The 13,335-nt window shown below is 34.7% G+C and overlaps 1 protein-coding gene across 9 annotated transcripts in view; it reads right to left on the bottom strand.

Annotated features, from left to right (window-relative positions):
- EPHA5 (EPH receptor A5) overlaps positions 1-13,335 on the bottom strand; it is a 378,384-nt gene that overhangs the window by 87,675 nt on the left and 277,374 nt on the right. For 4 of the 9 annotated variants that reach the window (XM_075544946.1, XM_075544949.1, XM_075544953.1 and 1 more), the window contains one exon: positions 7,122-7,227. In XM_075544946.1, coding sequence (XP_075401061.1) covers positions 7,122-7,227 — 106 coding nt within the window. Of the gene's footprint in view, positions 1-7,121; positions 7,228-7,294; positions 7,304-9,908; positions 9,932-10,491; positions 10,501-13,335 lie in introns of all 9 variants that reach the window. The other 5 variants (XM_075544947.1, XM_075544950.1, XM_075544952.1 and 2 more) reach the window with 2 other exon arrangements.

The following is a 13,335-nucleotide window of genomic DNA, read 5'->3' as shown; positions in this document are numbered from 1 at the left end:
AGTTCTATGCAACTAATCTTTCTCAAATAAATAAAAAACTGTGTTATTATTTTAAAACATACTGGATAATGAAAATGTATCAAATATTAAGAATTTCTAACCTTATATCTTGGTTTAAATTGACTATTCATAAATATTCTGGTGACATCCCATCTAATCACATTTTAAAATAATATATGTAAATATCATTATTGAATGTAAAAATCCTACTAAAGATAGCAAAGTATTGTGTGTACATATATTTTTTTTCAGAAAATTGTTTAACTTTCATGGTCCTATCTTTTTAGAAGGATCCCTAACGGCATAGTGGTTATTCATTGGGCTGCATGGTTGACAGTTCAAAACCACTAACAGCTCCCCAGGAGAAAGCTTGGGCTTTCTACTCAGGTAAATAATTCTAGTCTCAGGAACCCAGTAGAGGTCACTATGAGTCAGCATTGTCACCTTGATGGCAGAGAGTCTTTTTATAGTGCTACATACTCCATGGGCCATTTTAGCAGGGTATGCCATCTTTTTACTACTTTCTTTCGTATTAATATTTGTTTTATAGTGAAGACATTAAACAATTAACATTTCCTTAGTAAACTACTAATTATCCCAAGATAGATATAAATTAACCCTCCAGAAATACATGATGTATTTTGACTATTTTTTATCTTCCTCTTTTATCAGCGATGTTGGTGATGTTTGTATTATATATTGGTTTTTCTCATTTATTAAATATTTCGTAAATAAAATCATTGAATCAAAATATATCTTTCCACTGCTTTTCCTTCCCTATGGATTATCAATAATATTATTAAATCTGCTTTTTCCTCTGTTCCTTCCTTTAAAAATATTTAATTTCTGAATTTTGATGATGTATGTCTGCTACATATTTAACTGCTATTAGACACCATACCAGTCATTTGCCATCCTCAAAAATTGTTGTTGTGGTGAAGTCCTTCGCTGTAGCCGCAGTGTCAGTCTGTTTTCTTGATAATCTTCCTCTCTTTTGATTCCTTCTACTTTATCAAGCATCGTGTCCATTTCTGGAACTGGTATCGCTTGATAAAATGTCCAAAATACATGTGATAAAGACTTGCCACCCTGACCTTTAATTAATATTTCAACTATACTTCGTCTGAGGCAAATTTGTATTTCCTTCTGGCAGTTCATCACACTTTCAGAATTCTGTACCAACCCCATCATTCAGATGCACTGATTGCTCTCCAGTCTTATTTCCCTGTTCACCTTTCATATGTCTATGAGGTGAGTGAGACACCACGGCTTGGCTTGGGCGGTCACACCTTAGTCCGCAAGGTAACATCCTTGCCTTTCCACACTTAAAAGAGATCTCATGCGGCAAATTTACCCAATCAAATCAATCTGCAAAATGACTGCTGCTTCCGTGAGCATTGAATTTTGGAGGGCAGTGAATTATTTAATGTGGTTCTTGTAGCCAAAGTCTCCAAATTTGCACTCGTAGCCTTCAAAATCATGAGAAAACAAATTTATTTTTTAGACAAATTTCAATTAAGGATAAGTACTTGTATATCCTTAAGGCAGTACTACTTAACTAAGACAGGATTTGGTTTAGGAAAAGTAGGGTGCTGCTCTAGTAGACATCTAACTTGTGGAAGTAGTTTCAGAATTGGGTAATGGCTAGCGATGGAATGAATTTTAATGTGTATGAGTAAATGCCTAGATTGTACTGAGGAATCTGATGGTACAGTTATGGACGCCAAAGGCAGTTCTGTTTGCAGTTCAGAAGGACGTGAGAAGAGCTATAGAGGACATTGATCGCACTCTTCTTGGAGAGTGCGTTTTGTGGCCTGCAGTGGGATGCTACCAGATATGTGGAGGCTAGATATGTTTCTGGTGAAACTTTGAAAGAAAAAATACTACCATGTGATTGGACAGCGGAGGAAGGGTGATGCTTTATATAAGGTGTCTGAAACACCTGCTTCATATTCAGAATGTAGGTGGAAGGTGACATGTGTAAGTGGTGAACTTGGATAGCTGGTTGAGGAGATGAGTGCGTAGATGTTAAAGTGGCTGCATGGGTTTTATTTGCAACTTTTAGTTACATTCAATAGTAAAGATGAACTTAAACATATGCTGTGCAGACTTAAAGCAGAGGTTAGAAAATTGGAAATTTCTGTTATGCAAACTGAGGATGTGTAACATAGACTGTTCACCAAGGACAGAGCTGCACAAAATTTTGTTAACAATAATAATCCTGTAGCTGATTGAGATAACCACCAATAACAAAACAAAACCCCAAGCCAAACCAAATAAAACAAAATGCATCAGCTCTGACTGAAAAGGACAAAGAAGCAACAAACGCGAAGGCATGGCTGGACTCGTGGACCTGTGCGGGTAAGAAACAGTGCAGGCAGCTGTTTGTTGTCTTCTAAGATGGGAAAAGACTGTCCCTGGATGGCCTTGAGGATGGCTTGAACTGCTTGAAAGAGTAGAGAAAGGATGCTTTCTTGGTTTCAAACAGTGGGCTGCTTTTCTCCTGGATTTCAGAGGGTGAGACCACACCTTCTAGTTTCCCTAGTAGAATCTTTGCCAACTCAACATGGCTAGGTGACGGAGTGTCTGCCAAAGCAGAGGAGTAGACGTGTAATGCCCATGGGGCATAAAACCAGGGCCTTGCGGGTTTGAAGAGATGAGGTGGCCACTCAGATGGATTACACAAAGACAGGGGAGCCAAGTTGCCACCCTTGTGGAACTAGAAAGAAGTGCTGAAGCCCAGTCAAGGGCCCTTCAAATAAAATTTAGAACACCCAGATTCTGGCAAGTTTGGGGCGAGATTTTTGGCGAGATGGTGTCAGTGCTATTTTCTAGGCGTAAGCTATTGCAGTTTGTTTGGCTGGGTCTTGGATTTGTTTGATGCTCATAAGCTTTTCCTTGCCTCCGTTTTCACTCTGCTGTAGTGAATGTGTTTACCTTGAATCTGTTCCACCATTGTATTTAGGAAACGGGTAACTTGTAGTGTAAATTTCACAGGTTTACAGCTGAAGAAGAATTTTGTTCTGTGATAGAATAAATGTAAAGCACTACCAATATAGTATTCAGATGATCCAGAAAATTACATTTGGAGAAAAGTTGATTAAAACTTTGGACTGATGTGATGGTGTGTGATTTTCAACAAAGACATCAATTTGGAGAACCAATGAATGGTAAGCTATGGATTGAATTATGCTCCTAAAAAGATTTGTGCAGTTCATTCCTTACATCTATGCGTGTGGTCAAGGACATATTTGAGAAGTGGGTTTTCGTCTTTATGCTAATGAGATAGGTTTAAAGTAGTATACATCCCAAATCACTCTCCTTTGAGCTAGAAAAGAAGTTACAAAGCAAGTCAGAGACAGAGATGCGGAAGGTGGAGCCTGGGAGAGCTCCAAGGGAACAGGAAAGAGGAGGAGAGAAAGCGTCCATTAGGGCCAGAGTCCTGCATTCAAACTTCTGACCTCCTAAACTGTGAGGAAAAAAACTTAAGTTTGTTAAATGTATCCAATTTTTATTATATTACAGCAGAACTGGCAAATAATAGGCACTAGTCAGGCGCAGGGTTGACAATTCACACCCATCAACAGCTAAGCATGAAGAAGAAGAAGCTGTCTGCTCCTGTCAAGATTTACATCCTAGGAAGCCCTATATAGTTGCTAAGAGTCAGAATTAATTACATGGTAATGGATAGGTTGAGATAAATAATACAATAACCATATACATTTACTTTAAGCTTAAATGCACAAAATTTAGTAGGAGAAAACAAAGGATAACCCCTACTTAGTACATAGTACCTATATTTTCATCAATTCTTTCTAAATAAAGACTTCATGGGTTTGAGTAATAATAATAAATATTCTATTTCAGATCCTTCATTAATAATGTATGCATAGAATAAAATTTTATGAAATTTCATAGTTAAAATTGTATATTAAATTCATCCCATATATATATTCAGCAATAAAAGACTATATATCATAAATTCACTCTCTAATATACACATGCTCTTGCACACAAATACACAGAAATAAAAATATTCACTCAAATTTGAAATTTTGGGAAGGAAAAAAAAGACCTTCTGAAGAATCAGAATGATTACTGAAAGCTGCCGAGCCTTAGAGATGATTTTAAGGGGATTGCTTGTGGTGTTTATGAGAAGATAAATTTAATTTGAGTGGCTTAGTTCACATTTGTAGTACTAACCATTTTCTAGGCAGTAGTTCCTCCATTGTTCGTTTTGGTAAAGTTCAAGTCCCATGGCTGTATCATGTAGTATTCAGTATATTGTAATCTGTGGTCACATTTCATAGATTCTTAATAGATCATTTATGTGTTTATCGATCATATTTTTTACAGAAAAAAAATGTTACATATAATCTCCTTAGGTCATTTCTAGGACATGCTGTTTTCAGGTACTCAATCATAAGTCTCCAATATTGTGCTGGGTTCTGCTATTACATATTCTCATTAGTTTATTTGTGCTTGACATTTGTCTATTGTGTTAATTCACAACACTCTAGGAACTGCAAGGCAAATAAAATATTCTTAGTTTGTACAAAAATTGTAAAATCCAATGTCTTTTGAGAAACAGAAAAAGTATTACACGGATCATTTAATTTAGCTTTGAAATAAGTATATATATGTATATATATAACATAAAATCAAATGAGTTTTCCAAGATGTTAATATTATATCTGTCTCCAGTTGAGTGCCATTTGGAATCCAACAAAACAAAATATTACAAATTCAGTGTAAAAATTATTAATAAAATAACTAATTCCAGATGGTTTCTTAGTAAAATTTGATAATCTTTCATGTGAAAATTCCTAGGCTCAACATTCCAGTCTGGATTATGTTATTAAATTTCAGGAGAAATATATGAATATGAATAAACAATTCACGAATTTAAATAATGTTGCTATTTTTTAAATAATATACATTTATTAAGCTAAATACCAAAGATGCTCATATCAATCCATTGATATAGTTTTGCAGAAACTTAAGCTTTGTCTCGGGTGTAGATTTTCTTCTAATACAGAAATGATATTGAAATTTCTGGGGGTTTTGGCAGCAAAATGACTTACACATGGAATAGATGTGCATATGGTTGTGTAAACTATGATATCTTTAACTTAAAAATTATAGTTATATTGATATTTCTGTCAAATCTTTCATACAATGTTAATCTTTAGATAATGTATAGATAATTTAAATATTAAGTCTCTATATATTTAGTAAAGATGTTTGTAGAGAACAGGATTTCATAAACATATGGGTAAGAAAGGACCCTTTAAAAGTACTATTAATAAACGCACACTAATAATAGTTTAGTCAAAGCAATACACTATGTTATAACTGTAACAGATACTTCGTGTTCCATGTGTGATCTTCATGACACTTAGAAATGTGAAAATGTATCAGCTTCTAGGCTTTGCTTTTATCTAGATTTTTATTTTTTTTGTGAGTGTAGAGATAAATAAAAATAATTCATTATGCCCTTACTGTTTCCCCCCCCAAAAAAAATAATGTTTATTTGACTTTTCAGCAAGGAAGGACACAGTCCATATGTTAGTTTTCAGTAAGTGAATCATATTAAAAACATCAGAACCATTAACCCTGTCGGGGTCAAAGACAACTTTCCCATGCTGGTTCTTTCTTCTTTTGAACCAATCACCATAATTCTCATATTTGGTCAAATCTTACAAATTCAATAAGGAAACGTCTATTTCATCAAAATCTGAGTGGATATTTAATAATCACTTAATTTAATTAGTGAAATGTTCTTATATGAGTAAGCATCTACGTAGGCATTCTCCCCATGTAACTTCAGAGTAGACATCTGTGAGACCATCATAGAAAGCCAAGAGACCGGATTATTTTTCCTCTGCAGACCATTAACTGCCTTAAAGTTAGATATTTCAGAGATGTATAATTGCTAACCTAAATAGTAAAATGTTTTGGATTACTAAACCAATTACTACCTAAATTATCAAGGAGCCATTGAATACTATTACCTGAAAAAGAGCTGGCAGAAAAAAGAAGAAAATATTCACATATGAGATAGTGTGTTCAACTACAGCAGCAGCGTTTTATGAAAATAAATGGACACCGCTGTAATATAAGGTTGTAGTTATAAATCTTTTCAGAATATAATATGCAGTATATTGAAAAATACCCAATTCTGTATATTTATGAGTTGAATAGGTGCTGAAGAGTCAGAAGTAAATAAGTACAGCTGTAACAAAATCAATATAAATATTGATTTTCTGATGTTTTTTCAAAACTTACAGTACATTTTCACAATTTTTTTGCAGGGTTAAACCTTTCCATGAAGATTTTTAGCAAGTTTTCTATAATTGCCTAATCCACAGGGATATATCTCATTCCGGCACAAGCCTTTTAAAGATGGGCTGAATATAAAATGAAAGTTGTTCTATTACAAAGTATGTTTTAGGTGATTGGGTTCCACCCAGTTCCAGAGCATGACTCCAAAGGATGCTTCTTGCCTCTTCCACTTTGATTTAAAAGGAGGAGCATGGAGATATGTAGCCTACATATTAGTATACTTATTTATAATTATAAAGTTCACATTAAATAAGTATTACGCATCACTAACATGTTCTAGTTTAAATAATTCAGAAAGTGAAAATTACAGAACTCCTTAAAAATGTTTTATTTTTGAAGTGCATGTTTTCTAGAATGTGGATAATGAGAGTTATTAATCCTCTTCCTATAAATCTGGTAGAAAGAGACACATATTTTCAGGAACAATGACTAAAATTGAGCAGGCCATCATACATACATGGGAGAAGAAAATCAGATTAAAATTAGCAAAACTCTAGCAAAAAAGAGGGAGATGCTTACACGAGTATTAATTACAGAATAAAGTTACAAGTCAAGTCAATGCAATGCTGTGAAGAGAGCATGCCTGGAAAGGAGAAGTCGTGTACTCAAAGTTAAACACTACCACAGCAAGGCAAGGGTTAAAAAACCTTAATTTATTAAGGTTATCTATTGCCATATTACTGGCTTGATGTGTTTTGGTATGTGCTTTGCCAAATGCCCAGTGCAAGGACACGAAGAGATAGCTGCAGAGGATCAGAATCACCGTCCCCTCTTACCTTCCACTGAGCAGAAAGCCGATGACCACTGCCAACAAAAAGACTCCCACGGTCACAGACACAGCGATGATAGGGATCTGGCTCTCGTCGCCGGATGCTGCAACTGCTAGCATGAGACACAAGAACGGAAGTGGTGGTTAAAGGGATCATACATACGCTTCAGAAACAGGAGCTGCTGAACACTCCATAATCAATACTCGGGAATCAATTCAGGTTTTAAGCAATTCTTTCCCACTTGGCTGAGATTTATCCCTAAGATCTTTTCTCAAAAGCAAGCATCTTTAGGAAAAAAAAATATTTACTCTCCAAATAAATTTCAAAAGCTTCAGTAAGTCACTGATTATCTCCTTATCATAAAAAATAGTTGATACTGTTTGCAGAGAATTCATCTAGGGACTTAAGTTTGCAAGTTAAAAGGAATTTCATCATTTGCTTCAAACACCTTCATCTAAATATGAGGGAACAGTTATGCGGGATTTGACATTTATAAAGTCCACATACTGCTGTGCTGGAGAAGAAAATCTAGTTAATTCAGAAAAGGTCTGTCTCAGCCCACATGGCTTGAAGTCGAAAATGCTGTGGTTAAGATCTCATTCATTGATGTAAATATAAAATATTGTTCTGAATATAATAATATATATTTTATAGAGAACATTTTATATAGAAATTCATTTCAAGCAATATTATAATCAATACGTATATTTTATAAATAGAATAACTTAAAAGTAAGATCCATATATATTTAAATCAGATACATTAGAGATACAATTAGATTCCTTTGAATAATCGTTTTCAAAAGCATACATGCCTTAAATAAAAGAATTTCCATTTCAACATTACAGAGGACATAGTAATAGTATAATATACAACAAACCTATAATTACTAAGGGAGTCATGAGATAGCTCTACCTATAACACATCTGAATTTTGTTCCTGAATTGATATATAATTCCTTATTAAAGAACAAACATACAGAGTAGAATATATTTTATAATCTTCTCAAGAATTCCTCAATGAAAAACTGAGTATGCTCATTGTTTAATTATATCATGTGGATATTTCCAGAGTAGCACTCATTAACCTCCATGATCTCAAATTCTTATTTAGTTGGATGAATCACAAGAACATTATATTCATTTGTCAATTTAAAGCACTTAGCAGGTGTTCGCCCAATCAGAAACGTTTAAACTTCAAATGCTTCTTTTGATTTGAAGTCACTTTACCTTTGGTTGTTTTTAACCAATATTTGTTGACGCTAAATATTTTTTTGCATTTTATAATATTGTCAAGGATTTACGGCGAATCTTGTTAGCACTGCTGATAGATGGTGCTCACTAGTATTGAGAGCAAGTTGATGCAAGCTCAGGTTTAATTTGAAGAAAATTAAAACAAACCCACAACAGCCAAATTACCACCTTCAGTATACTTCACCTGCATTAGAGAACATGGCAAAACCAATGTGATGCATGTGAACACTAACACCCAAGCACCAGACAAGTTGTGTGATAACATCAAGAACAGCATAAATGAAGGAAGCAAAGGGTGATTAAAAGCACAGGAAAGGAAAACAAAGCAAACAAAAAAGCCACAGTGGATGTCAGAAGAGATTTTGAAACTTGCTGTTGAATGTAGACTAGCGAAAGCAAACTGAAGAAAGGACGAAGTAAAGATCTAAAGAGAAAATTTCCAAAGGCAGTTCCAGAAGCCAAAGTACAGAATTATGATAATATATGAAAAGAGTAAGAAAAATGGTGACAATTAAACCATTTCATGAAGTTTGGTCAAGAACTGGTAGTGTGAAGGAAGAAGTCCTAGCAACACAGCGGGGCTTGGGGAAAAACAAGGCTCCAGAAATTGACAGAATACTAATTTGAAATGTTTCAAGAAACACGCTGCGCCAAAGCACTCACTGTCTCTCCCGGGATATTTAGAGTGACCCATTGCAAAATACAAATTATTGCACAATAGCATTAATATAACATGCAAGTAAAATTTCCTGAAGATGAGTTAAAAAACAAAACACCACTACAGCAGTGCATTGGCAGGGAACTGCCTGAAATTCAAGCTAGATTCAGACTATGGGATAGAATGCAGGGCATCATGGCTAATGGCAGATGAATTTTGTAAATATCCAAGAAAGATATTTACTTTTGACTATGCAATGGTATTTGAACATGTAGATCATCACAAACTACACATAACTCTGTGAAGAATGAGACTTCTCACTTAATTGTGCTCCTAAAGACTATGTATAGATCAAGAGGCAATTGTTCAGACAGACCAAGGGATGCTGCCTGGTTTAAAATCAGAAGAATCATATGTCAGGAGTTTATCATTTCATGTGTTCATTTTTGCTCATTTTACCTACTTTGAACTTGTGGTCAGAAAGTCCCAGGTCCTGAAAATGACATCATTATCACAAAGGTTCAGTGATTCAGAGGAAGGCCCTCCACCCTTCTCTTGATGAGATGGATTAACAGCTGTCCCCCCAAAGGCGCACCCATACAGTCATGAGGAAGATGAAGAGCTGGGTAGTGTTCATTCTTTGGTACATAGACAGGGTCACCGCTTGCCGAAATAGATTCAATTGCACCTAGCCCCACCAACAAGGGTTAATGGACATGTAGAATAATTACTTACTATCTCTCTTCTGAGGTGATACCCATTTAATTAAACAACTGCTCACCTGTATTGTTCTCTTTACTTTTTCCTTTTATTATTATTCCTAATCATGAAGCCTATGGTAAGGGATTACAGTATAAATTGGTTAAGCCAGAACTAAATCACTCTTGCCAGTTGCCTTCTCCAGGCTTTTCTTTATTAATTTATGAATCCTGATTACTTTGAACATATTTTTTGCTTAGTTCTCTTTTGGAGGTTGTGATAGAAGGGATACTTCTAAAAAAAACCATGCAAAGTTTTGTCTAGTATAAGCTCAATGCTATTTATTTCAACCAGTACCGTGCTTTTGATTCTCTCTTACTAATACACTAACAAATGCCTCATTATAAGTCTTTCCAATTTTCTCTATACACTAACCCATCCAAACTTCCATTATTTTAGAAATGTTAAAATTTACGTTTAATAAAAATTTCAAGTCTGAAATTCATGGTTAAATATACCTCCATAAATAAATTTTGTTATGACTAACCGTGACTTTAAGACTTGACTACTCTACGTTACACTAAAGCTTTATCATAGTGGTTATATATGGGCTTTCAAATCTCAAGTCCAGCTGTTCAAAACCACCTGCCACTCCACAGGAGAAAGATACAGACTTTCTACTCCCAAAATATTGTCCACACCATAAGAATTTCTACTCCCAATGAGTTCTTGTTTCGGAAGCCTACTGGGTAGTTCCCCCTGTCACGTGAGAACACTATGAGTTGGAATTGACTTGGTGGCGGTGAGTGACTGAGTGATCCTTTACAATCTGCCCAAGTGGTTAGAATTCCCCTACCTGTTTCCTTTCTCCGTTACATTTTTCTCTCAGGGAAGGGGCTTCTCTTCCCAATTCATTACTTTTATCTACCATTTAAAAACGTACACAAATGTCTCCTCTTGTTGTTCCTAGGTTCTGTAGCGCTGATTCCTACTTACATAAGATTCATATGGGCAGATATAACTGTCCCACAGAGTTTCCTAGAAGTGTGATTTCTCAGAAGCAGACTATCAGGTTTATGTTTGAGGTGCTTTGGGGTGGGTTGGAGCCACCAATGCTTCATTTAGAACGTGAATGCTTAACTCTTTGAGTCACCAATGAACTCCTTAAGCCTAAACTTATCTGGAATTAGTATGACTTGGGTTTGAATGCCAACTAGCACACTTCCTTCATGTATGAACCAAAAGAAGTTTGTTAGGCTTCTAAATTCTCATTTACTTAGTCTCAAAATAGGAAAAAAATCCCTGGGCTATTTAATGTGTCGTGAAGATTATACGAGGTAATGTAAAACAATAAGCACAGTATTTAATAAATAGTAGCTAATAATGCTATGCTATCATCTCTTGCTTTATTCCCTTATCTTGTCAGAGTTGTTTAGAAACCATCATATTTTCTGAACGCCAACAGTGTTAAATTGACCCTGACCTTGACCTTCCCTTTTCCTGCTGGAAATCCTATAAATAAAATGTATACACTGAGTATGTTTCCGTTCACTTTACCCCACACGATAAGGATTTACATTGTTGAGCATTGACCTCATCCTTACCACTCTCCTATGCTTGATTTCCATTACATCGGACAATCTCTTTTCTTCTTGTCACTTTCTGAAGACACTTTTGGAGTCACTACTATTGGCTCCAAATTCTCTCCCCGCATTGTATAAGTGAGTGCTTGGTAGTTCCTTGTCTGAAATCCTCCTCACTCGTCTTCCTGCTTCCCTTTCTTCACTCATACTGCTTCCTTGTCTCTCTCTTATGTTTACATATGTGTAGCTCATAGGGTTTGTTAACAACCATCAACTGATAGTTCACAAGTTTATATGGTCATGTCTTGTTTTTGAAGCATTAGTGCATTAAACAATTATTGTCTGTTATCCTTCTAAAACAGATTGGATTGCTACAAGTAAACACACATGTTGAAAAACAACATGCCAAGATCATTAGCAAGGAAACAAACCAACAGATGAATGTACAATAAATCCATCCAACAAACTAAACTGATTTTCTTTCTCTTTAATTTCTTTTAATGAACGTTGCTTCTCCTTAGCCCCTGGTTACATGTTAGTTGTTTAATATTTTTGTTCTTCTTCGATTTTCCCCCCTATGCATTGCTTATTCTCATCCAACACTCACCTACTTAATTCAATCATTTCTGTACAATTCATCAGTAGCAACTCAGGCTACTTAAAGTATTCCTTGGGCCTCTCATGGACTTGTGTTAAGTACCTACAAAGATCATAGAGATTCTCAAATTTTCAGTCCGGCTTTCAAAAGCCCTTCTAATTTGACTCTTTTTACAAATCTTTTTAGCCTCAGCGATTAACTGTAAAAATGATTGATAGTTTAGGATTTTTTATTGGTTAGGTTTAAAGGAAATGGTTAATATTAATGTAGTGTATGAGTAAAAGGAAAGCAGTGTCAGAGTTATAATTCCTTTTTAGAAAAATCGTGAATAATTGTTCATAATTTTTGTACTAGATAAGACATGATGATGTTCCATAATATGCACATGTGTATGATACTATATATATGAAATTCACCTCCAATGATATAAATATGAATATAATTTTATTTATAATATTTGTTTCATTAAAATAAATACTAATGGTATACTAACTATTTTAAAGCAAAGTTAAATAATAAATAATATTTATTTGTTTTACTCTATTTTTTATTGAAATTAGACTTTTTAATGGCATAGCAGTTAAATTAAAAAAATCTGTAAAGATGATTTTAAATAATTTTTTACTACTTAAAATTTCCAGCATTTTATATTTTCAAATTTGTTTTAATTATTGGTTATTTTACATGTCTTGTTTAATTCATGAGCTATTTCTAATAGGGAACAGTTGAAAAGTGTTCTCATTATTTATTTCTTTGCTTGTCATGCCACAATCAGTAATATTATCAACCATGCTAACTGAACTACAAATCTAGAATTCCAAGGATAATATCAATTTCTCTATATTTATCAATTCTTCAGCAACACCACCAAAAAAGCCCTATATATGAAAATATGGTTATTTTAACATATTTAACATGTGGTAATGTTTTATTTAAGATATGCACCTTTAGCTGCTTATGTTTTCCAACATCTTTTGTGTTTGTTAAAAAGTCTTTGATATCTCTAACACTTTATGAAGTCTAAAAGTACAGAAATTAGATTATCTCCTAAGAATGTGATCCAATCATTGTGAAGTACTCTGCTTGCAAGTGATACTGACCAACCAGACCAGAAGTAGACACCTTTACTGAACAGTTCCTTTCCCTAACCAGTAATGGAATGTCACCTCCAAGGGTGGTTTCTGCTTACCACAGAGAGGAGTGGATTCTCTTATACAACTTATACCATTTCCCTTGAGCTGCTTCTGGTTCATCAGGATGGGCACAGTCACTAGCCAGGTATAACTAGCCTCCTGATTTTGCCCACTGAAGCAAGTCATTATTTCCAATTGGTGTAGGCCTCCAGACATCAGTCTTTGATCACAGAGTTTGGCTTTTGACCATTAACACAGTCCTTTGTGTAGCAAAGGAAACTGGAAGGAGCCCCTTA

Source organism: Tenrec ecaudatus, chromosome 3 (genome assembly GCF_050624435.1).
Source record: "Tenrec ecaudatus isolate mTenEca1 chromosome 3, mTenEca1.hap1, whole genome shotgun sequence".
NCBI lineage: Eukaryota > Metazoa > Chordata > Mammalia > Afrosoricida > Tenrecidae > Tenrec > Tenrec ecaudatus.
Note: the sequence above shows the minus strand (reverse complement) of the source record. Positions and strands in the feature narration are given on the sequence as shown.